The sequence below is a fragment of the Cydia fagiglandana genome, chromosome 19, assembly GCF_963556715.1.
Source record: "Cydia fagiglandana chromosome 19, ilCydFagi1.1, whole genome shotgun sequence".
Taxonomy (NCBI): Eukaryota; Metazoa; Arthropoda; class Insecta; order Lepidoptera; family Tortricidae; genus Cydia; species Cydia fagiglandana.
Window position 1 is genome coordinate 7,277,046 of NC_085950.1, and position 26,421 is coordinate 7,303,466.

The window sequence follows — 26,421 nt, forward strand, 5'->3', positions numbered from 1 at the left end:
TCAACTGATTGCTAAAATGTAAAATTGTTAATTGTGAAAGCCTTTATTATTTCTGGGTAACAAAACTTAATCTTGGGTTCTAACTTAAAGCTTAATTCAACTGTCGTAAGTTACTCCCGAGCCCTCCTAAGAGGTATAGCCCTCTTCCAGATTCTTCCATTTTTTCGGTCTTGGGCCTCCCATATCCAGTTGGCCTCTGCTATTTTAATTATATCATCAGACCAGCGTGCCAATGGTCATCTTGTCTTCCTTTTTCCAACTGGACCTTTCCAGGCTGTTGCGTGTGAGGTGCCAGCCCATCTCCATTTTTGCTTCTGAGCCTGGCTTAGTGCGTCTATAATCTTAGTTCTCTCTCTGACTATGGAATGTCTGATCTTGTAAATTTTTCTTATTCTAAGTAGACTCCTTTCCATACCCCTTTGGCATGAAACTAGCGTCCTTTAGCCTTTGATGATAATTTGTTTAGCCTCAGAAAATGTAAAATAACTAAAAATATTTTACTATTTTGGGGGCTGAATGCTTATTTGCCACCGATCTAAATAAACATTAATAAGTCCACTCACCGCTCTGCCTCTCTTAGCCGGCGTATCATCCGGCTGTGATTTCCTAGTGCGTCCGCCTCGGGACCCGGGCCCCGTAGGCGTGGCGCCTCCTCGCCGCTTACGCCTGTTCGCGTATGTGTCGTCGAAGTAATCCTCATCTGACTCCGCATCCTGGTCGTCGCCGGCCTCTATCTCGTCCATCGCTAGCTCGTCGTAGAACCATTCCTGTGAATCGAGGTTAACATTAGAACGAGGCTCTCCACTGTTTGCTCCCAACGTGTACTTGGTTTCTTCGGCCATCTGAGCAGAACAGGGCCGGATAGCCTGGAAAACTCCGTATTACTGGCCGCTAGGCAAGGAAGCGTAGCGGTGGACGTATGGCCACGCGTTGGACGGACCGAATAACGTCAGTGACAAACGCCACATTGCATGCTAGCATGCACTGGGCCCAAGACAGAGTGGCTTGGCGAGCGCTGGTGAAAAGTGTCCACATTCGTCATGTCCCTCAGCCATGAGGATACCAGGAAGAAAAAGAATCGAGGTTTTGTTTTGTTTGAACCTCCTTCTCAATCTATTTTGAACTTTGTCTTTTTATGAAGAGACGGTCCCACAGAGAATGCCTTGCGAAGAAATTGCCACGCGAAGCAACTGGTAGGCTGTTTCGCGCGACAAATTCCTCGCGAGGCGGTTCTTTCTGTGTGGATTTGTGATCTTTCTGTGATGGATAACAAGAAATTAAGCCCATCATGGAAAATAAAATAGTAACTAATTCTAAATACCTTAGGGTCATCCTTAGCAGCAGTTTGTGATCCGTCACGACTGTCTTCCGCGACCAGTGCCTCGCCAGGTATCCCGGAACTATTCTCGCCCTCCCCCGTGTTGTCGGCCAAGTCTGAGGCCCCGCTCCAGCCCCATCGTGACGAGGCCATGGTGAGGTACTGCCGACGGGCTTTGCGCCATCTACAAATACATCCATATTAAATTTTGGGTAAATAACAAATCGGCAAATATCAAATGTGAAAGGTTTTCACCATTAATAGATAGTCGACATTTCTGTACTTGAAGGATTATTCAATTCAATTCAATATCTTTAATGTCAAAAACACATGTCAAAATACACAATACAAAATAAAATTAAAATTAAAAATAGTAACATAACTTACACTAAATTAAAAACAATATATATATACAAATGTCAGAGGAATATTTACAAATGTCGAAATAGTAATATATACAAATGTCAATAAGACCATTAGAAAACAAAAAATACAATTGTCTAAAATATTACGGAATCATATTATATATTATTACAACTAACAAATCCAATAAGGTTCAGTTTCCTTGTTACAATGTTTGAATTTAGGACTTAATCAACTTTGTTAGTTGTGCAAATGTGCAGTATTGCACTATCCCTGACAATATGGAGTTTAGAATAAATCTAACCGCCGTTTAAGAAGGGTAACACTCTTATGGTAGCTGTCGCTAGGACCCCTTGACCCATAATATGGTAGAATTTCTGGCTATGGATGAGGTCTTGGTGGCTCAGATGGCAGAGTGCTGGAGTATCAAACCAGAAGCTGTGAGTTCAAGTCTCACCCAAGACAGTAATTTTTCCTCTTTTCCATTTATTCTAAGATTAATACCATCGTTCGCAGCCTGACGTTCCTGCTTGTTAAAAATTAATATGTAGTTTGTTTTTAAACCCAATTTTTTATGGCATTTATATTTCTAAATTTAAGAGATAAGAAATGGTAATACAAAGCCTACATACACTGCTGGGCACTGGCATCCTCTTATACATATTTGAGGAAATGGGTGGTTTCAATTATGTATTTTGCAAATTATTGTCAATGTTTCTTAACATTTTAATGAGAGATACCTACCATACCTAGATGCTGTGTGTTATCCAGCTTTGATTTTGCCATAATTTTGTAACATATTTTAATTAACTTACAAGATAATGCGTAACAACTATTACCTCTGTGCAGGATATGTATAAACTTGGCCCTCCTTCTGACCCGGCATACGCTGCTTTCTGCTCATAAACAGATTGCAGTGTGTCTGAGCGACGCCTAAAAACAACAAGTATTACATCAATCGCCCTCTCTTTCCCTCAACAGTGATGCACATAAACATAGACGAGAGACGCACTATGCAAAATCAATATTTTTTAACATACCTGTTTGGGTGTCTATAAACGGCATACGCATCCTTCTTTCGGCACATAGTCGTGTATTGAATGTTGAAGAGTTTTCTATAATTTCTTTATAACTAGGATCACTGAGAAAACTGAAACAGGAAAAGCGAAAATACAACAAACAGTAAACAAGCGATGTCGAACTAATTTGACCAAACGGGATTAATAACCAAGAAGTTACATGTTATTTAATATGTAAAGAACATCTGGTTCATTCTAATGTTAAATACATAAGAATTATTGCAATTACCTCTCAATTTTTGCTAAATTTGCTGGATTCACGATCTGAATCTCGGCGGCCGCCATTTTAGCAGACGCTTGACGTAATGACGTTGACGTTTCTAGTCTGGGATGCCACATGTGTTGACACCCTCGCGCCGTCCCACCTTCCGGGCACCAGCAGAGATGCTGGTCATGCCGCGTCCATGGCAGAAGACCTCAAACGCCGCAAATATGCCACCCTTGGCAGTAGTTATATTTTTGAGGCGTTTGGGGTCGAAACGCTGGGGCCGTGGGGGCCAAGCGCGCGCCGTATGTACAGGGCCTTAGCGGAGCGCCTTATAGATGCCGCAGGAGACCAGAGGGCTGGCCAGTATTTTGCTCAACGCATAAGTATTGCCATACAACGTGGCAATGCGGCCAGCCTTCTGGGCACACTGCCTATCGGCAGTGACTTGGGGGACGTTTTTTATTTATAGGCTTTTATTTTAAGTTTATTTAGTTTAGAGATAGTTTGTATTATTATTTGTAAGCTAATTTAATGTTTTATATTTACTTAATTATTCTTTGTCAATATTAATTATGATTTGACATTAGTAATGACGTAGCCTTGATTCATTTCCGGTTAATGTTGCCTTTAAAATAAATGTTCAAAAGGCTAACTTAATAACTACTATCCACTACTATCCAAGATCTAGGCTGGCAGCAACTTAACAACATCAGTGTAATTCGTTTGAATGGTTAAAATATCACTTTTAAAAAGTCTAAAATCAATTATTCATTGTGATAAAGTTGTAGTCAATTGTTACGTTACCGGAAGTACGAACAACCAAAAGAGCATCCAATAATCTAGCAACACCATCAATACGTCAAGCTTGTGACTGGTCATCGGTGGACGAATCGTGGAGGTGGCGCATTTTCAGTAATTGGTGATTGGAGATCTCCAAATATTAGTCTGATTATTGGTTACTGTGTGTGTCCCATTAACTTTGGACCGCGGCTAATATTTTTCTAAAACACTTTGTAGTAAATTAAATTCGTTATTGAATTGCTGTAATTTATTTTGACGAGGTCGTCCATTATCGCTGTTGTAATTGTAATTCAAGATGTCGGTGTGCTTCTTCGTACCTGCGTAAGTTCCTGAATAGTTCCGATTAATCTTTTTACCTCAACCTACTTGTTCAAATTCGATTCAAATTGTTGTTGTTTGACTATGTTTGGTCACTGTTGTGTGTTAAAGCTCATTTCGCCAAGTTACTTTGTTTCGTCTACTTTAGTAAAGTAATACAATGTCCAATGTAAAGGCTTTACGTGTTTTTATTCAAAAGATAAACCTAAAATGAAACTTTATACTTACTTTTTCACTTTTCAAATCATGAATATAACTTTAATTAATACTTATAGGATTGTTTTCATATAAAAAAAAACAATCCTAAATTAATTATAGGTTGTTAATTAGTATAATTACCTACTGATTATAAAATGAATAGGTTTGATAGCTATAATATTTATAAGTATGTAAATTAAATAGGGTAGTCCTGATCCATATTTTTTTTGTACTATTTATATTATTTTTATAATGTAAGGAAATACAGATTAAGTAATATTTTATGTTTTTTCTCTAGATAATATCAACTATGGTGCTTCTGTTATGTCTTACAATCAAATCTAATACTTATAAAAAAAGCTAAATAGTTCATAACAATAGAAATAAACCGTACTTACAGAGACCAAGCTGGGACCTCAACTGCGGAGGAGTCTCTCGAGCAGGAGGGGCCAGCAGAGGACTCCGCTGACACCCAGCATCAGAACCTGCAGCAGTTCTGGGCCAAGGTCACTGATGATATCAGGAAGGTCACTGCGGTGAGTTTAGATATGAATATCAAGAACCTTGAAGATGTAGCTAACTATAAAGGCCGAGCCACACCGGCTGCGTGTGCAGCACGTTGCGTGGAGTGCGCTGCGTGACGTGCGCAGCACCCCTGTCACACCGGGTGACGCGCACGTCACGCAGCGCACGCCACGCAACGTGCTGCACACGCCACGCAGGCGCACGCTGCAGCTCAGTCATGCGTGCAGTAAAATAAAATACTCCTGCGACAGTACCCACATCATGTTATTATAACTCCCGTTGCAAATGGATGCTGCTCACCTATGCCGCCATTGCAATTAGAAGAAAAAAATGTCTCATATTTGAATCGAGATAGTTGAGAGTACATAATATTGTTCACCGACGCAAAATAGTTCACAATACTTACAACAACCTTGTTTTCCAATAGTATCATTAATACCTAAAATCGATTCTTTCCCACAGGCCAAATTAATTTTTTTTAAGACGTATTTGTGGTAATCTTTGTGCTATGTTGTAAATATACATTCATATTAACGAAAGATTTTAATTCGTTTTTCTTTTATCACTGAATCCGTATTAAAAACCAGCACGCGCACCGGCCGAGTTGTAAATAAATACAAGTGGCTGCGCGTGTACACGCACAGCACCTATGCAGCACCGAGCTGTGCGCGTCCGAACCTGCTCGGTTCGCCCTCTCATAGGGAACGCAGTTAAACACAACGTCATCACTGCACGCAACGAAGCGACGTTGCCGCTCCGCTGCGTGGACGCGTGCACGCAGCACGCAGCCGGTTTGTCTCGTCGGAGCTGCGTTGCGTGCAAGTCACGCGTACGCGCACGTCACGCACACGTCACGCAAGCGGTGTGTCCTCTCTTATGAGTTTTCATATTATACAACGCAGCGGGACGCGTACGTGCACGCGCACGTCACGCACACGCATCCGGTGTGGCCTGGCCTTAAACTTAAGTCTATTTGCCTCAAAGGTTAAACAAATAAACAGTAAACAAACAAAAGTAACAAATACATACATAAAGGGCTTGTGTTGTGAATAGTAGATGAAGATACATATTGTAATACTTAAATACATAGAAAACATCCATAACTCAGGAAAAAAATATTAAGAGATAGATAAATATACAAACAAATGCCCATGTTTGAATCTGGGACCTCATGCTTCGTAGCCCGTAGCATATTACTTATTTTTTATAGCCTTGTATCAGAATATGTGCCGTATAAAATGTATACTGTAGCGCTCGACTCGCCGGCACTCGGTAATTACTTATTATGTGGTAGAGGGACCACACAAGAAGTGACAAATTATTTTTCCATGTGTTCATTTTGAATCTTATTGCAATTTCCATAGTAGTTGTAATTCAATAACGCGCCGTTTTACTTAACAATAGACAAAAGATTAACCGTTCGGGCCAGCTACGAATCTAACGACTATATCTTTAGAAGTCCGTCATTTCTAAACCGATTCGGATTTTTTAGGAAGACTTCAAAACCCAAGCACTGCCTCTAGCCCGCATAAAGAAGATCATGAAGCTAGACGACGAAGTGAAGATGATATCCGCCGAGGCCCCAGTCCTCTTCGCCAAGGCGGCCGAGATCTTTATCCACGAGCTCACCATGCGGGCCTGGAACCATACTGAGGATAATAAGAGGAGGACTTTGCAGGTACTTGCTAAGAGCCAACCACGACAAACATTGCTTCTCTGATTTGCATTGCATTTCTGATCAAATCGACCGATTTGATCAGAAATGAAATTGGCGTCAATCGCCAATTTTAGATTTATGGTGATATTAGAGTCCTCTAAATTGAAATAATGTCCTAGAACGAAAATACTGGCCTCTCAAATTGGTATTTTTGCGTCGGCACCTCATTTTATCGGTAATCGGCGAGCCAAATTGGCGTTTGCGTCTGCACGTCCTGATTCGATCGAGCAATTTAATGAGATTGGCGAAAAATTGACTAGTCTGGATACGCCTTAATAGAATCATGAACTTAGACGACGAAGTGAAGATGATATCCGCCGAGGCCCCAGTCCTCTTCGCCAAGGCGGCCGAGATCTTCATCCACGAGCTCACCATGCGGGCCTGGAACCATACTGAGGATAACAAGAGGAGGACTTTGCAGGTACTCACAATAGCCAACCACGACAAACATTGCTTCTCTATATCTAAAGCGGTATCCAGACGGGACTGATCGAATCGGTCGATTTAATCAGAAATGAAATTGGCGTCAATCGCCAATTTTAGATTTATGGTGAAATTAGAGCCCTCTAAATTGAAAAAATGCACCAGAACGAAAATACTGGCCTCACAAATTGGTATTCTTGCGTCCGCGCCTCATTTTGTCGGTAATATCGGGCATTATCGGCGGTTGAATTCGGCGAGCCAAATTGGCGTTTGCGTCCGCACGTCTTGATTCGATCGGGCAATTTAATCAGATTGGCGAAAAATTTACCAGTCTGGATACGCCTTAATAGAATCATGACCTTAGACGAGGAAGTGAAGATGATATCCGCCGAGGCCCCAGTCCTCTTCGCCAAGGCGGCCGAGATCTTCATCCACGAGCTCACCATGCGGGCCTGGAACCATACTGAGGATAATAAGAGGAGGACTTTGCAGGTACTCACAATAGCCCACGACAAACATTACTTCTCTATATCTAATTCCTAATAGGCGATTTCTTCTTCTTAGTGTTAGGGGTTATATAAGGCTCCACAGCCTATGTATTACTGCGACCATCCCTGATCTATTTTGATCGCCATCTACTACACTGCACTCTCGATCCAAACCAGCAACTTCAATAGGCGATTTACATACGCGGCTCGTGGCTCGTCTCGTGGCTCGCCTCGAGCGCGTAAGCACGTCGAGCTAATGCTTACACTCTCGCCTCGTGGCTCGTCGAGCTAATCGATTTTAAACACTAATGGCACGGTATAAGGTTTGTACCTGAATGCCAGTCTATACGCAAACGCGCGTCCCGCGCGAGCCCATCGCGAACGCGAGCCCCTTTGACTCGTACCCAATAAACCGCTCCTCCACGCGAGCCACGAGCCCCTTGCTTACACTCGCGTCTCCTGGCTCAGCTCGTGGCTCGCACGATAGGCAGTTTATGAGTTTAATACCCGTGTCATATTTCTGTACTATAGAAAACATGTAATGCAGCAGAAGTATGATTTATTACGGATTATGTATAGTCCTAAGAAATATCTAATGGCTCCTCTACACGAGTAACACTTATTAAAACTCATGTAATTTAGAGGCCCAACGGAGCCGACAGTCTCATTGATAAATGCTCCTTTTAAATACGTAGATAAAAAAAATGTAATAGTCCTAAATAACCTGTTGTATCTATATTTGCAGCGCAACGACATAGCGATGGCGATATCCAAGTCCGACCAGTTCGATTTCCTAATCGACATCGTGCCGCGACACGAGGTGAAGCCGAGCAAGCCGCGAGAGGATCCTCCCAGGCATACCGCCACCGAACATGTGAGTTTATAAACCGAGCGGCTCAGAAGATTCTAACGGCTCGGCCACGACATTGCGCGACTTGCGACGGCGGCAGCGATAAACATAGGTGGGGCGTATTTAGCCTAGGGCCACTCGGGTCATGGCGCGAGGCGCCTGCGTATAGCGATTGGGACTTTCGTTCCCAGCTATGCTTGTCGCTGCCGCCGTCGCCAGTCGCGCAATGTCGTATCGTAGCCAAGTCGTAAGTATTCAGTTCAGTGTTGTTTTTAAAATCACAAACCGGACGCGCCCTATATAAATGAAATACTATATCACATAGATAAAAAAAATGGGGAATCAGTGGGACCTACTCTCTCCCTCCTCTCACCTACTCAAAGGTAAGGTACTGGAAGAGATCCCTCAGAGGGATAAGTGCACCTTTGTACTTCTTACCAATTGTATGTAATTTTTGATATCTTTTTGTACAATAAATACTTGAGGTGCTACTTCTATTGCATTAATATACTGGATTATACAGAAATGGATTGGTTTATTAGAAAACACAATTCCCCTAATGAGAGCGCCACTGGACGGTAACTCATTGTTGTCGAATAAGGGACAGTTAGGGTCGGTTGCACCAACTGCAACTGACCCTTGCACCAACCACATTTGACAGACTGATCAACGTCAGCCGGCGCGCCACTATGAAACTTTCCATACATAAAAATTTAGCGAACTCTTTAACGATACGAACAGTTTGCTGCAACCGACCCTTAGTATTTTATTACTTTTACGACTAGTAGTCTGTTATTTGTAAATAAATAAATAATAATTGTGTATTGTAGGTGGTGCAGCAACAGCAAACGCTGCCGACTTCAAACCAGCAACAATTTGTCATACAGCCGTGCGCCCAGGTTGTGCAGGTAGGTTGTGTAAATAGTTACACCTCTAATATCTGGGAGATCGAGCTTTGCTCAGAAAACATATAAAAACTCAAAAATGTGCGTTTTCCCAGAGATAAGACACCTAGCTAGATCGATTTATCGCCCCCGAAAACCCACATATAGCACATTTCATCGAAATCGTTAAAGTCTAGCCGTTTCCGAGATCCCCGAAATATATGTATAACTGCTCGTTTAAAGGTATACTCCTCTATTTAAAATGTAGCCGGGCAAACATAATTTATGAAACTGCACAACGGGACTTAATCGCGTATTTAAGTTTTAAGATTTACCTCCGACGTTTCGAGGACGGCGTTGTCCCCGTGGTCTCACCCACCCCACCCGTGGTTGTGCAGTTTCATAATGTTAAATAATCGTGAAAGTTTAAATCAGTGTCAAACATAATTTGTCAGGAAATAAGGACAAAAAAACTAAAGCATCTCTTTCTTTTGGGTGCTGGTAATAGCGTAAGACAAATACAGTATGATTCTCTCTGACTATATTTGACATAAGACAGACCGTGGCCAAACTACAACATCAGGGTATTTGACTACAAGGCAAATCAGTTTCTTTTTTCGAACTGTCAAAACGATGAAAACTTACCTACCTAGGGTATTTGACTATTCGGCCAAAATGACACGAGTGACCCGTTTTGAACGTATAATGTCGGTTGTTGCAGCAACAGTCCCACAGCGCGGCCCCTAGCGTGGTGCCGCAGCCCGTGACGCTCGTGCAGCAGGTGGTGACTCCGCAGGGCGACGTGCAGCAGCTGCCGGTACGCTATCACTCTATAATGTCGGTTGTTGCAGCAACAGTCCCACAGCGCGGCCCCGAGCGTGGTGCCGCAGCCCGTGACGCTCGTGCAGCAGGTGGTGACTCCGCAGGGCGACGTGCAGCAGCTGCCGGTACGCTATCACTATAATGTCGGTTGTTGCAGCAACAGTCCCACAGCGCGGCCCCGAGCGTGGTGCCGCAGCCCGTGACGCTCGTGCAGCAGGTGGTGACTCCGCAGGGCGACGTGCAGCAGCTGCCGGTACGCTATCACTCTATAATGTCGGTTGTTGCAGCAACAGTCCCACAGCGCGGCCCCGAGCGTGGTGCCGCAGCCCGTGACGCTCGTGCAGCAGGTGGTGACTCCGCAGGGCGACGTGCAGCAGCTGCCGGTACGCTATCACTATAATGTCGGTTGTTGCAGCAACAGTCCCACAGCGCGGCCCCGAGCGTGGTGCCGCAGCCCGTGACGCTCGTGCAGCAGGTGGTGACTCCGCAGGGCGACGTGCAGCAGCTGCCGGTACGCTATCACTCTATAATGTCGGTTGTTGCAGCAACAGTCCCACAGCGCGGCCCCGAGCGTGGTGCCACAGCCCGTGACGCTCGTGCAGCAGGTGGTGACTCCGCAGGGCGACGTGCAGCAGCTGCCGGTACGCTATCACTCTATGATGTCGGTTGTTGCAGCAACAGTCCCACAGCGCGGCCCCGAGCGTGGTGCCACAGCCCGTGACGCTCGTGCAGCAGGTGGTGACTCCGCAGGGCGACGTGCAGCAGCTGCCGGTACGCTATCACTCTATAATGTCGGTTGTTGCAGCAACAGTCCCACAGCGCGGCCCCGAGCGTGGTGCCGCAGCCCGTGACGCTCGTGCAGCAGGTGGTGACTCCGCAGGGCGACGTGCAGCAGCTGCCGGTACGCTATCACTATAATGTCGGTTGTTGCAGCAACAGTCCCACAGCGCGGCCCCGAGCGTGGTGCCGCAGCCCGTGACGCTCGTGCAGCAGGTGGTGACTCCGCAGGGCGACGTGCAGCAGCTGCCGGTACGCTATCACTCTATAATGTCGGTTGTTGCAGCAACAGTCCCACAGCGCGGCCCCGAGCGTGGTGCCGCAGCCCGTGACGCTCGTGCAGCAGGTGGTGACTCCGCAGGGCGACGTGCAGCAGCTGCCGGTACGCTATCACTCTATAATGTCGGTTGTTGCAGCAACAGTCCCACAGCGCGGCCCCGAGCGTGGTGCCGCAGCCCGTGACGCTCGTGCAGCAGGTGGTGACTCCGCAGGGCGACGTGCAGCAGCTGCCGGTACGCTATCACTCTATAATGTCGGTTGTTGCAGCAACAGTCCCACAGCGCGGCCCCGAGCGTGGTGCCACAGCCCGTGACGCTCGTGCAGCAGGTGGTGACTCCGCAGGGCGACGTGCAGCAGCTGCCGGTACGCTATCACTCTATGATGTCGGTTGTTGCAGCAACAGTCCCACAGCGCGGCCCCGAGCGTGGTGCCGCAGCCCGTGACGCTCGTGCAGCAGGTGGTGACTCCGCAGGGCGACGTGCAGCAGCTGCCGGTACGCTATCACTCTATAATGTCGGTTGTTGCAGCAACAGTCCCACAGCGCGGCCCCGAGCGTGGTGCCGCAGCCCGTGACGCTCGTGCAGCAGGTGGTGACTCCGCAGGGCGACGTGCAGCAGCTGCCGGTACGCTATCACCCTATTTTTATTTATATAAGACATTTTTTACACAAATTGACTAAGCCCCACGGTAAGCTCAAGAAGGCTTGTGTTGTGGGTACTCAGACAACGACATATATAATATAAATATAAATACTTCAATACATAGAAAACAACCATGACTCAGTAACAAATATCTGTATCATCATACAAATAAATGCCCTTACCAGGATTCGACCCCGGGACCATCGGCTTCATAGGCAGGGTCACTACCCACTAGGCCAGACCGGTCGTCTCGGTTAATGGACCTATTCACTTATATTTCAACAGAATTCATTTTAGTATAAGGTTTTAATAACTGGCCAGCTTTAAATACCTACTAAAATAAGGTACATTGCAAGTTAATAAAAAGCTTGTAAATAAGTGAGCTTCTTGCGGAATGAAATAAAACAACTTTTCTTTTTTTCTGAACTATAACGTGCTTATATAAATGTGTTGGTTACAGTTGCAGCTAACGCAGGCCCAGCTGAACATGATACGGCTGCAGGTGCAGAATAATCCCACACAACCCATCATCATACAAGCGCAGCCACACAACTCGCAGATTATACAGGTCAGCTTTTAGCTTTGGAAAAAGACTAGGCGATCTTCGAGTGTCTTTTAATTGAAAATCGCTTTTTGAAAATCAGTTACTATTATTTATAAAAGCAAAAGAACGTACATAATCGTATATGATTCATAATTGTTAAATATTAGCCGTGACTTATTTTATTATTAAAAGAGTTTTTCAATAAAAAGACACAAGATTGTTTACCTTTTTTTCTGGTGCTAAAAAAAACAACTATATATATCAATACATTTTCCATTTTACCACAGAATAATTAATAGTACTACCGTACAGAAAGGAAACTTCCTACAAAAACGAAGTTTGACAGCGGTTCAGGGTCGAATCATGCTGGCCCTTTCTAATATATGACACTATCCCTTTCGGCTATTTAGGGTTGTCAAAAATCAAGTGATTATCTTATCTGTGGTCGTGCACGCAAAAGGGAGTCAAGTGGTGCCAACCCTAATAATTGCTCGGAGCAATGCTGAGCCGAGCGGAGCCGAGTTTGACTGAAGTCAGGAGTTTCGCAAGCCTGATTTTACCAGTGGGGAGACACTCTTCCTTTCGGGCAAACTCGGCTCCATTTGGCTCAGCATTGCTGCGAGCTTGCGAGCAATTATTAGGATTGGCACCACTTGACGTCCTTTTGCGTGCACGACCACATATAAGATAATGACTTGAATTTTGACAACCCTAAATAGTCGAAAGGGATATTGCCACACAATAGATAGCGACAGCATGATTCATCCCTTAAACGCTGCCAAACTTCGGTTTTGTAGGAAGCGTTCTTTCTGTACGGTAGTAGTAGGTAGTACTATTATTTTATGGCTACAAATATAATGACCACCAAAAAATACTTTGGTACCCTAAATAAAAAAAATCATGCTTACCAAAAAAAATTACTGAACACCAAAAAAATAAGGCCTAAAAATACAAAAGTACCACCATTTTAATTACGAATGTACTTCAAATTGTATTCAAATACCAAATATATTGAATGATCACCAAAAATCATTAATGATCACCAAATCTTGAAGACCAAATTAATGCGATATTTTCACCTAAATAAACCACTATGATTACCAAAAAATGTATACATATTACCAAATAAAGTAAACTGATGTCAAAATTACTAGCCCCTCCCGCTCAACCCCCTTAGCCCGCACCGCATACCTATAACCTAACCTAATCTACTTTTCTACTAGCATTTCGTTATGCTACTAGAAAACTAAGTTAAACTGTGTAATAGGGGAGGGTGAGCTCTGGGTAAGTGGTCCAGAACCCCCAAGATCTACCTACTTAAAAATTCAAAAATGCTTACGGCTAACTACGAGCATAGATAGGGTCGTGGTTTCTGCCACTATGGAGTGAGAATAGCTATCCAAATATTTAAAGTAGGACGCCAGGATACTATACTCATCAAACGTATGACATATCCAAATGAAAATACAAATTTATTTACTAAATACTTTTATTCACTTTACATCACAATAAGACCTGCTGCGGCCTCGAGACTTAACATTTAAATTACGTACCGTAACTATTACTAATTAAATTTAACTTAAGTACATCTCAGGCATATTTGGGCCTGTAATACACACAAAATCCTACATAGGAATTACAGGTTTCTTATTAATAATAGAATTTACCATGTAGAAAGTTCACGTTAAAAAGAAATTCAGACTTAAATATTGTTTATCCTTTCCAGCAAAGGAACACAGTCACTAATGTAAATATAAGTTTTTAACTCACAGTTTTATCGTATAAACACTTCACCTCGAGTCCAAAAATTAAGTGGAGAAGACGGCTTCTCAACTAGCATGGTGCGACACCACCCTAGATCTTCCAAAAGCCATAGGGCCAAGAAGATGAAGAAGGCAAGCCAAGGGACAGGCCAAGCCAAGAAGGGATCCTAGAAACAAAGAGAATGTTCTAGGTTTTAGAGAGGTTATGTTATAACAAGTTATATTTTAAATTTAATTGGGACAAAGCGCGATTTAGCTTGCGGAAATAATTAGATTAAAAAATCCTTACCGGTTTCTAAGCCGAGTCCCTTATATTAGACACCAGACGTGGCGACGTATGCGCACGCGGTGAAACAAAATGATCTCTCATCTTTGTCAAGGGATTGCTGGAAAATCACACCAAAACACGACATTAGCTAATTGCAATTGACAATAAACAACTTCGCCTTTCCTTCCGTATATTTAGAAAGTGTGGACAACTCACCAAGTTGGTTTGAAAGAGGTGAAAAGGTTATGCCGCCATTACCGGCGCATAGGAAGCTAGGTTAATCATATTTTGGGCCAAGCTGGAACAAAATATATCAACGATTAAAACATTGAACACCGAATTTAACAGAGTTTTAGGAAATACAATCTTTAGATAAAATACATACCCCATGAATCAATTGCCGACATGATGTACAAATTACGTCTTACATCTTGTCTCGAAAGATAGTAATGATGAAGCGAAATTGGAAATGGCAAAAGCCACAGACAAAGTGGTGAATGGAAAACCTCCCATTCAATGACATCGCAACTGACCGGATCCAATTTACAGAAAACCGAAGTCACCAAAAATAAAAAGAATTACTAATTTCGAAAGCTAAAAATAAGGACATTATTTATAACTACGAATTGCAAAATATAAAAGAACACATACCAAATGTTTATTCATAAATACTCTTTATGTATGACTGATTGTCTGTGCAAAACCACAGACAACAAACCAACTGTCATTGACAGACGTCAATGTTTACTGCGACAGTAATAAACAACACCGATTCAACCCGCTTTACCAAGTCAAAGCTATTTATATGTAGTGTAACCATGTACAAATGTATTTCAATTGTGAAATGTGTAAACTCCAAAGAAAACAAGGTATTTATGTCCCAGCACAATGCAGGAACGAACAATGGATGCGCTAAATGCGACGATTTATAGATGATTGATGGCCTACCATTCCGGTAAGTTTTATCCTCTAAATATAGCCAAAAGCGTATATGTGAAGATTAAAAACAACATTTCTGGTCTCCGACCTTGACCTATCTACTCTAATACCCGTGTAGAACGTATATTAACCACCAAATTCTTACCAAACAAACATCTACTTTTCTAACCTATAACGTATCTATCTATAATAACATTCAGACGTTTATAACACTGGGTGGCTACCCTAAAGTGTTACAGTTCATCTTTAGTTGGGTTAAAAAAAATTTTTTTTTTGGAAAAAAAAATTTTTTTTTTTAATTTATACGTCTAATATGAAGTTACACCTTAACCTACCAAACTTAACCACGAGAACACAGATAATCCGTAAAGAAAACACCTTATGACAAAAATTATACCTATGACTTGGTGAATGGCCAATTCAACCAAGGAAAACTAACAACTAATTTTGATCCGGGTCTACTTATTCCTAGTGAACACTTACCTAAATCTAGAAGAGGATGTCAAAGACGGCAACCCGAGAAAAAAAAACTTTCCCTTTATTAAAGAAATTGCCTATCACCGACAAAGGTGGAACTAAGTAAAGAGCTGCATCATCTAGCCAATACACAATTCCTATATCGACAAACAAAAGTTTAGTCACAGTTTATTGAGAACGTAGTCTCGTTTCACGATTTAATAACGTTTTATAGAGTAGTCCCACTTAAGGGTTTATAAGTAAAGTAAGTTTCTGTAGTTTATTCAGATTATTTATTGTTTTATGTCTTTATAAGGACATATCAAGATTAAGATTGGTCCGTATGCATCCGGTACCAATATATATAGAATCAAATACATGGAACAATTACCCGGTCTGATGAAAACAAGCTTGCGCCAGGCTGCATTCAGTTCAGTAGGTAAGTTCAGTATTTTGTATCATATAGGATATTTCAAATTTAAATATTGAGCCAACAAGTGAAAAGACGAGTACCGCTACGAAGACGGCTCGGCTTCACCAGGACGTACAATATCTTTTATATGAAAGTTACCTAGAAGTTTTCCTTCTAAGGATTTTAAAGAGTATACAAGAGGACTTAATTTTTTGTGAATGACACACTTGTCATAACGGGGCGCTAATTTAGCGGAGAAATGTTTTGCTGCATTTGACAATGGGAAACATCTTTTATAAACGATTTGTCCTTCTTCTAGTTCTACGTGACGCTTCCTCATGTTGTAATACCTAGCGTTACGTTCATGGGAGGCGATCAACGAGTTACGCACTTTTTGATATATAGTTTTAAGCTCTTTAAGTTTTTCAGAAAACTCACCGCTGGTATCTAATTCGAGCGCGTTTTGATCTATAGGACCTTCACTATTATAAAGAGAACCATCTAGAATCATCTGACGACCATGTGTTAGAAAATACGGTGTATCTTTAGTTACTTCGTGACGAGCTGTATTTAATGCACATTGTATTTCCGATATGTTCTTATCCCAGTTACGGTGATCAGAACGCACGTATGAAGCAATAGTTCTTACAAGTTCACGGTTCACTCGTTCCGTTTGATTCGTCTGAGGATGATATCTAGGGTTATAGAAAATATGAGGGACATTATATTTGGACATTAAGTCTCGAAAGTCTTTTGAAGTAAATTGAACACCATTGTCGCAGAATATATATTTAGGAACCCCATGTATAAGAAATATCCCTTTTTCCATACACTTAACTATAGCTTTCGCAGTTATGTTGCGTAGTGGAAACAAAGTCACATACTTACTGAAATAATCAGCACATACAAAAAGATACTGATTTCTCAAATAAGACGGAGGAAAGGGACCAAGAATATCACAAGATATGGCTTCGCCTGGTGACGATATACGTCGGGTATTACCCATCAAGCCAGGACGAGCTAAATTAACAGGTTTATAAGTTTTACAAATTTCACAAGAATCGACGTATTCTTTCACGTCTTGAAACAACGTAGGCCAATAATATAAGTCCGCTATTTTGGAATGGGTTTTAGCCACGCCAAAATGACCGGCAGTAGGATCATCATGATACTTATTTAAGATTTCATTTCGATGCTCATAAGGGAGTACCAGCTTCCAGTCAAATTGAGCTGTCAGACGATACTTATTCTTAGAGTAACGGAAAAGTTTATCATTTTCAATTTTAAAGTTGGGAAAGAGAGAAGGTTTTTCAGATACCTTTTTATATATATCAAGATACCAAGGGTCTTGAGTATTAACAGAATTTATAGAACTGACCTGAATACGAGAAAGACAGTCAGGTATGACATGTTCTTTGCCCTTCCGATGAATAATTTCAAAGTTAAATTGACTTAATCTACACGCCCATCGATTTAATCGTCCAGTAGGGTTTTTCAAGTTTTGGAACCATTTTAAAGATGCATGATCAGTTATAATATAGCATTTTCTCCCTTCTACATATGCACGAAATTGCTCGAGACCATAAATCACAGCTAAGAGTTCGCGCTCAGTAGCCGAATAGTTCGTTTCTGGTTGGTTAAGTGTACGGCTGCAGTATGCGATCGGATGATCGATTCCATTATAAGACTGAGTCAAGACCGCGCCTACGGCGTAAGAAGATGCATCCGTATGTATATAGAAGCTTTCATTAAAGTTAGGGCATTTAAGAATAGGAGAAGAAACTAAGGCAGATTTAAGTATGTTAAAAGAATCGTTAACTTCATTTGTCCATTCAAATTTTACTTTCTTACTCGTTAAGCGAGATAAGGGACGAGCTATCTTTGCGAAATTATTAATGAAACGACGGTACCAACCGCACATTCCAAGAAAACGTTTAATATCCTTAGCATCTTTAGGCGTAGGAAAATTTAAAATTACATCAATTTTAGATGGATCGGTTCGCAGACCGTATCTATCAACTAAATATCCTAGATATTTCAGTTCACTCCTACAGAAGGATGACTTTTTCATATTAATAGTTAAATTTGCTGATTTTAATTTTTCAAAAACCGCTTTAAGTAATCTTATGTGTTCATCGAAATCGGAAGTACAAATAATTATGTCATCAATATAACAGAAAACCTTGTGATCAAAATGGGAAGTAAAGAGGTTATCCATGAGACGTTGCATAGTCGCAGAAGCGCCTACCAAACCAAAACACATTCTATTATAGTGGAATAACCCTTTTCCTGGTACAGTAAAACTAGTTTTCTCCTTGGAGTCTTCACTAAGAGGAATCTGATGATATGCCGCACTCAAATCAAGAGAGGTAAGGAATTTCGCATCGCGTAAATTATCCAGTATGTATTGAACATGTGGTACGGGATACGCATCAGATTTTGAAACTGCGTTTACTTTTCTACTATCTAAACAAAGTCTTAAGTCTCCGTTAGGTTTTTCCACCATAACGACAGGAGAATTCCATGGGGAATGAGAAGGTTCGACAATTCCTTCTTTCAGCATACGATCTACTTCTTTAGCTAGTGCAGCTTGTTTAAAAGGACTAAGTCGATAATATTTTTGTTTTATCGGAGGAGTATCTCCGGTATTTATAACATGTTCCATTAAGTGAGTCTTTCCCAAACCAACCTTATCAGTATCAATTTGATCAAAAAGAGATTTAGTAGCCTCAAGTCGAGACTTTTGTTCAGAAGATAAAGAGTCATAAGTAGTAAGTCCTGTCTCTGACGGTAAAGCGTCAAGACTAGCAATATAATGAGAATCAGTTTTTTCTATATCAGTAATGAGGCCTGGAGCTAATCCATAGGCTCTCCAAAAGTTTAAACCAAGTACCATTGGAGTGGCAATCTCCGGTTGAATATTAAAGTGTATAAGTTTAACTTGACCTTTATAATTTACTGGTAAAACCATATATTCAGTAGATACGATTCGATGATCGTCAGCTACGTTCACCATAACAGGTTTCGTATGTTTTTGAATAGGAATCCCACCTGTGGCGAATACTAAATGGCTGTTGTGGCCCAGGAAACTAACACTGGCACCACAATCTAACAATGCCTTGAAATTCAAGTTAAGTATATTCAATAGCGCATATACCCTATTGTCTCCCTTTGGAGGATTAAAGAAAATCGTCTTTTCTGCGCGATAGGGAGCAGAAGATCGACATTTATTATTAGCAGAAAAGACCTTATTTAGTTTTTTGTCTTGGAGTTACATTTAACACATTCGGGAGTTTTCACCCCTTTTTCTCCACATTTAAAGCAAACGATATCTCTAGAGCTCTTGCACTCTTTAGTGTTATGGTTGGACCTACCACATCTAAAACATTTTAGTTGAGAAGAGCTTTGTGCTGCCGCAGCAACAAAGTTTCTGGAAGAATTAGGAAAACGAGACTGGAAGGACCTATTCCTAGGTTCAACGTTCTTTGGTGGATGTTCTGATGAAGAATTATTTGACTGGTTTGATAAAACCGGTTCACGAAATTGTTTAGCCTTAACCTGAGCTAGTTCTATGCGTTTACACAACGACTTCAACTGCTCAATCGATCCTATGTCATGTAAAGCTAAATCTTTGGAATACTCCGGACGAATGTTTCTCATCATAGTATCCAGCTTTTCTTGTTCAGGAACCTCTTTTGCAAGACGCTCATACATTCCTAGAATGGTCGATACGAAATAAACAATAGTTTCAGACTTGGCTTGAGTCCTAGCCCGTATTTCCTGTAACAACTGATGATCCAAATCAGGTATATCAAATTCATCTTGTAAAGCCGCGGTGACTTCTTTATAAGTAGTAAGTTTCGTACGTTGCGACCGGAACCACGACAACGCAGGACCTTCGAGAATCTCAGGAAAACCTCTATATATTCGGCTTTCGGAAATTCTTCTAGCATCTCGCAACTCTTCGAGGCGAGACAGGAAAGTACGAACACAAGTGTCACCTTTAAATTTCAAATTTAAAGAATTTATATTAAAAGTCTTATCCGTTTTGTAAATAATCTCTCTAACAATACGAGATTCGTTAGGAGATTGAAAGTCATCATTCGAACCAGACGACGCAGAAGAGCCTTGCTCATTCAACCGATCCAATAAAGAAGTAATTAACGTTTTCAACAGAAGTACCGCTTCGGTCTCCTGAGGCAACCGTGAAATACGACACAATAAATATTTGCAACGCGAGGATAGCCTGTCGATCGCCGCTGCTGATAATTCTCCTTTTGCTTCTATCTCTATCTCCTCTACCTTATGCTGACAGAGTTCTAATTCGGAAGCTTCATTACTTATTACCAAGTCCTGGAACTTTAGACTACCCTTTTTGGCTAAATCTGCAGTCTGTTTCAAAGCTTGACACAGACTGGATCTACGTGAGATGGGATTAACCGGAAGTCTGCGAATCGCTAATTCATGTGACATTTCGTCTTTATGTAAATGGGTGATTTTACAACCCGCTTTTATGAAATCCATTTTTCAAGATTGATATGTAATATCAGAAGTAAGTCAGTATAGAGTTATAATATTTTAAAGATTAGTTAAAATTTTATTAGATTTTAACCCTTTTAAAGTATTTTAAAATATTGAGAAAATCTCTTTAAGTATAGCTAATTATTTAGCGTATAAAGTATAGCTTTATTTATAAGTTGGTTAAATTTATAAGTTTAACCTCCAACACAAACAACATTTTAAAACAACAATTTGCAATTCCCTTTACATATAACAACCTTAATACTAAAATATTTCTAAAATGTTTCACTTGGAAATGTCATACTCCATAGGCCATACGTTGGGCACGCCACTGTAATAGGGGAGGGTGAGCTCTGGGTAAGTGGTCCAGAACCCCCAAGATCTACCTACTTAAAAATTCAAAAATGCTTACGGCTAACTACGAGCATAGATAGGGTCGTGGTTTCTGCCACTATGGAGTGAGAATAGCTATCCAAATATTTAAAGTAGGACGCCAGGATACTATACTCATCAAACGTATGACATATCCAAATGAAAATACAAATTTATTTACTAAATACTTTTATTCACTTTACATCACAATAAGACCTGCTGCGGCCTCGAGACTTAACATTTAAATTACGTACCGTAACTATTACTAATTAAATTTAACTTAAGTACATCTCAGGCATATTTGGGCCTGTAATACACACAAAATCCTACATAGGAATTACAGGTTTCTTATTAATAATAGAATTTACCATGTAGAAAGTTCACGTTAAAAAGAAATTCAGACTTAAATATTGTTTATCCTTTCCAGCAAAGGAACACAGTCACTAATGTAAATATAAGTTTTTAACTCACAGTTTTATCGTATAAACACTTCACCTCGAGTCCAAAAATTAAGTGGAGAAGACGGCTTCTCAACTAGCATGGTGCGACACCACCCTAGATCTTCCAAAAGCCATAGGGCCAAGAAGATGAAGAAGGCAAGCCAAGGGACAGGCCAAGCCAAGAAGGGATCCTAGAAACAAAGAGAATGTTCTAGGTTTTAGAGAGGTTATGTTATAACAAGTTATATTTTAAATTTAATTGGGACAAAGCGCGATTTAGCTTGCGGAAATAATTAGATTAAAAAATCCTTACCGGTTTCTAAGCCGAGTCCCTTATATTAGACACCAGACGTGGCGACGTATGCGCACGCGGTGAAACAAAATGATCTCTCATCTTTGTCAAGGGATTGCTGGAAAATCACACCAAAACACGACATTAGCTAATTGCAATTGACAATAAACAACTTCGCCTTTCCTTCCGTATATTTAGAAAGTGTGGACAACTCACCAAGTTGGTTTGAAAGAGGTGAAAAGGTTATGCCGCCATTACCGGCGCATAGGAAGCTAGGTTAATCATATTTTGGGCCAAGCTGGAACAAAATATATCAACGATTAAAACATTGAACACCGAATTTAACAGAGTTTTAGGAAATACAATCTTTAGATAAAATACATACCCCATGAATCAATTGCCGACATGATGTACAAATTACGTCTTACATCTTGTCTCGAAAGATAGTAATGATGAAGCGAAATTGGAAATGGCAAAAGCCACAGACAAAGTGGTGAATGGAAAACCTCCCATTCAATGACATCGCAACTGACCGGATCCAATTTACAGAAAACCGAAGTCACCAAAAATAAAAAGAATTACTAATTTCGAAAGCTAAAAATAAGGACATTATTTATAACTACGAATTGCAAAATATAAAAGAACACATACCAAATGTTTATTCATAAATACTCTTTATGTATGACTGATTGTCTGTGCAAAACCACAGACAACAAACCAACTGTCATTGACAGACGTCAATGTTTACTGCGACAGTAATAAACAACACCGATTCAACCCGCTTTACCAAGTCAAAGCTATTTATATGTAGTGTAACCATGTACAAATGTATTTCAATTGTGAAATGTGTAAACTCCAAAGAAAACAAGGTATTTATGTCCCAGCACAATGCAGGAACGAACAATGGATGCGCTAAATGCGACGATTTATAGATGATTGATGGCCTACCATTCCGGTAAGTTTTATCCTCTAAATATAGCCAAAAGCGTATATGTGAAGATTAAAAACAACATTTCTGGTCTCCGACCTTGACCTATCTACTCTAATACCCGTGTAGAACGTATATTAACCACCAAATTCTTACCAAACAAACATCTACTTTTCTAACCTATAACGTATCTATCTATAATAACATTCAGACGTTTATAACACTGGGTGGCTACCCTAAAGTGTTACAACTGCTATCAGTTAAGTGGGTTAGGTTAGCACTGCGACCCTTACAGAAACGAAATGGTACTAGAAAAGTAGGTTAGGTTAAGTTTCAACTGCTACCCATACAGATACGAAATGCTACTAGAAAAGTGGGTTAGGTTAGGTTTGAACTGAGACCTTTACAGAAACGAAATGCTACTACAAATGTGGGTTAGGTTAGGTTTGAACTGCGACCCTTGCAGAAAAGAAATGCTACTAGAAAAGTGGGTTAGGTTAGGTTTGAACTGCGACCCTTACAGAAAAGAAATGCTACTAGAAAAGTGGGTCAGGTTAGGTTTGAACTGCGACCCATACAGAAACGAAATGCTACTAGAAAAGTGGGTTAGGTTAGGTTTGAACTGCGACCCTTGCAGAAAAGAAATGCTACTAGAAGAGTGGGTTAGGTTAGGTTTGAACTGCGACCCTTACAGAAACGAAATGCTACTAGAAAAGTGGGTTAGGTTAAGTTAGAACTGCGACTGTTACAGAAATAAAATGCTACTAGAAAAAGGTGACGAAGTGGATTAATTAATTTAATAGGATAACGATATATTAAATATTTGCACATTTTAAATTAATGGGGATGGGGTTACAATTTTTGTGACCATTTACTATTTTTTAGGTTTACAATGATTATTTTGGAGTCATTTGCTTTAATAGGATAGCAAGATTTAAAAATTTGGTTATAATTTTACATTAAAATGGAGTTCTAATTTTGGTGGTCATTTACTATTTTTGGGTTTACAATGATTATTTTGGTGTCATTTTCTTTAATAGGATAGCCAGATGTAAAAATTTGGTTATCATTTCACATTAAAATGGGGTTTGGAATTTGGTAATCATTTACAATTTTTGGGTTAATAATGATTAGTTTGGTGTCATTTCCTTTAAAAGGATAGTAAAATGTAATAATATTGGTAATCATTTCACATTAAAATGGTGTTATAATTTTGGTGATCATTCATTATTTTAGGGTGGTAAAATATATTTTTTTGGTATTAAATTTTACTAAATCTGGTGATCAGTTAAATAGCAGCCTTATTTTATTCTGTAATTTTACCTTTATATCTAAGCATCATAGTATTCTGTGTCAGGTATCGTCGCAAGCGCAGCACCAGCCCCAGCAGCAGGTGTTCCTGCAAGTCGCCAGCCAGGAAGACTCCTAGTAAACTCGACGCGGGACTCGAGTCGAGTCTTTCAAAAGACTCAACTTCCTTCCAACACCAGTTTCAGTCTTAGCGCATTCACTGCCACCGACGCATATTTGCGTCGCCGTGACTTTCACCCTGTGCCTTTGACGCACAGACGCGTTCATACTATATAGTGACAGCAAAGTGCGGCACCTGGTGAATGTACAGGAAAAGAGGGTGGCAGTGAATGCGTTAACCAAAGAGAATTTGAAGTAGAGAGTTACTCTCATGGTAAGTTATGTAGCTACAGTTCATTTACTGCCATATTTCGACAGAAGATTAACACTGCTCGAACGCCATTTGACTTTGATCCTTATTTTTTCACTGATGTGTGTTAACTTGTTGAATATTAATATTAACGCCATCTACTCGAGCATAGACTGAAGGTTATGGCGCCATCGCTCGAAAATATTGCACCATATTTGGTCATCTTTGGCCTATAGTCGAGTAGATGGCGTTAATATTAATATTTAATAAGTTAACACATATCAGTGAAAGAATAAGGATCAAAGTCAAACGGCGTTCTAACAGTTTTATGTTCTGTCGAAAGATGGCAGTAAATTTACAGTGGCTACATAATTTACTTTGACAATCCGTCTCTATACACTCTATTCTCTTTGGTATTAACCTTTTCGACGCCGTGTCAAACACAATAGCTGTCACTCGGACGCCACGTCACCGAAGTGTCCAAACTGAAATTGAACTTTATGCATAAGCACGTAGGTCTATGTTGCTCTGTGGTCTGTGACCGATTAACCCTCTTTGGCGTTGGACCTGCAGTGCGGATACACCGGTCATTGGCGTCCAAAAGGTTAAAACTGCTACCTTCGACTAGAAAATCAGTAATTTCTTTACTAACCGCCTGAGTAAGCGGTAGTTGCCATCAGAAATGTCGGAGCGGCGAAGGTGCTCACAAATATCTGTACACGCCTCTATTATCAAGGCAATTAAGTTCCCATATCGTACGCCTCTCTGGGGCAGGACATTGAAAACCGTTGTACATTAGAATAGGGATGATGACACATGTTGAATTTTATAAAATCTAGTAAAATAGCAAATGAGCAATTTATTACAATAATGTGGATATTAAAATAATACAAAAATACAAAAAAAAATCGAGAAAATAGTAGGTACATCTTTAGGGTTCCGTACATCAAAAGGAAAAAACGGTACCCATATAGGATCAATTTGTTGTCTGTCCAGCCGTCTGTCTGTCTCAATATAAAGGGTCTTACACGACAGAGGGCGGCAAAATCCACAAATAATGCTCGTTATTTAAATTTTACAAATAAGTATTACTTATTGGGGAGCCGTGATATGTGAACACGCAACCATGTTCAGATACTTTTGAGCATATCGGCCGCTCCGATAATATCTGATGGTGCCTATAAAACTCGACGCAGTTTCGAGAAGCTATGTGCATATGCGCCATTCACTGATGAGATGACAGAAGCTATTGATTGAATGTGTACAGTTATGTGATTTTGTAAATAATTTATTTTTAATATATTATGTTTGAAATTAATGGAGTTTATTTCAAAAAAAATATTAAGGTTCCGTCACACAGGCGGTTTTCCGAGCGGGGCGTGAGCGTTTTATATGTAAATGTAAAAGCGGCACGCCCCGCCCTGAAAACGCGCCTGTGTGACGAAGCCTTTAAACGGCTCATGAAAGTCTTAACTATTCAATATATTCTATGTGTGACCTCATACAGAACCAAACTGCCATAGAGTAGATACATATATTGAATAGTAGGGTAAAGCAACCTGCTGCAAAAAAAAGTAAATATAGATGGTCAAGCAAATCTTGTCAGTAGAAAAAGGCGCGAAATTCAATGAATTTTGAATTTAATAATGCCAGCATGGTATACAGACGTGTTATTTTATAACCATCAGCTGTTGTTGAATATCCAAGTTTTTTGCTGTTTCTCCACACAGCATTACAAAAATGGTAAAAACAGCCAGTTATTTTAACTTCAGGAAATATTTCTCTTAAGCCTTGTATTTGTGCAATTTCATAGTCGCATTTATAATGTGTTATCTGCATTTTAAATTGATCTCGTAAAACCTTGAACATTCTTTTGTATGTCTGTTGACATTTCTTTGGAAGTAAAACATATACCAACGGTATAAAATTCACAGTATGATCTCCGCTAGAGAAATTAACATGCAAAGTAAACAGTTGATAAAATGGTCTAGGATCCATTTCCATCCAGGATCAAAAGCTAGTATGATACCAAAAAAAATTTCCGGTTAGAAAATCCACAAATTGAAGAAAACTTTCCCCATACAATTTGTACGAAAATGAAAAAAAAAATTGCATAATGTGATTGTTCTGATCGA

The 26,421-nt window shown here is 40.5% G+C and overlaps 2 protein-coding genes across 3 annotated transcripts in view; one reads left to right on the top strand and one right to left on the bottom strand.

Annotated features, from left to right (window-relative positions):
- Window positions 1-3,082, bottom strand: part of LOC134673984 (zinc finger protein ubi-d4) — a 39,693-nt gene extending 36,611 nt beyond the window's left edge. For both annotated transcript variants that reach the window (XM_063532036.1, XM_063532035.1), the window contains exons 1-5: window positions 2,990-3,082; window positions 2,722-2,831; window positions 2,521-2,614; window positions 1,322-1,502; window positions 564-767 (exon numbers count right to left, since the gene is read on the bottom strand). In XM_063532036.1, the coding sequence (XP_063388106.1) occupies window positions 564-767; window positions 1,322-1,502; window positions 2,521-2,614; window positions 2,722-2,831; window positions 2,990-3,045 (645 nt within the window). In that variant the 5' untranslated portion in view covers window positions 3,046-3,082. The remainder of the gene's footprint in view (window positions 1-563; window positions 768-1,321; window positions 1,503-2,520; window positions 2,615-2,721; window positions 2,832-2,989) is intronic.
- A 744-nt stretch (window positions 3,083-3,826) lies between these two features.
- On the top strand, window positions 3,827-25,600 carry LOC134673829 (nuclear transcription factor Y subunit gamma-like). The gene is made up of 8 exons (XM_063531857.1): window positions 3,827-4,090; window positions 4,686-4,821; window positions 6,303-6,488; window positions 8,184-8,312; window positions 9,119-9,196; window positions 9,894-9,989; window positions 12,152-12,259; window positions 23,984-25,600. The coding sequence occupies exons 1-8, from the start codon at window positions 4,065-4,067 to the stop codon at window positions 24,053-24,055; spliced, it is 831 nt and encodes a 276-aa protein (XP_063387927.1). The 5' UTR covers window positions 3,827-4,064; the 3' UTR covers window positions 24,056-25,600.
- The last annotated feature ends 821 nt before the right edge of the window (window positions 25,601-26,421 follow it).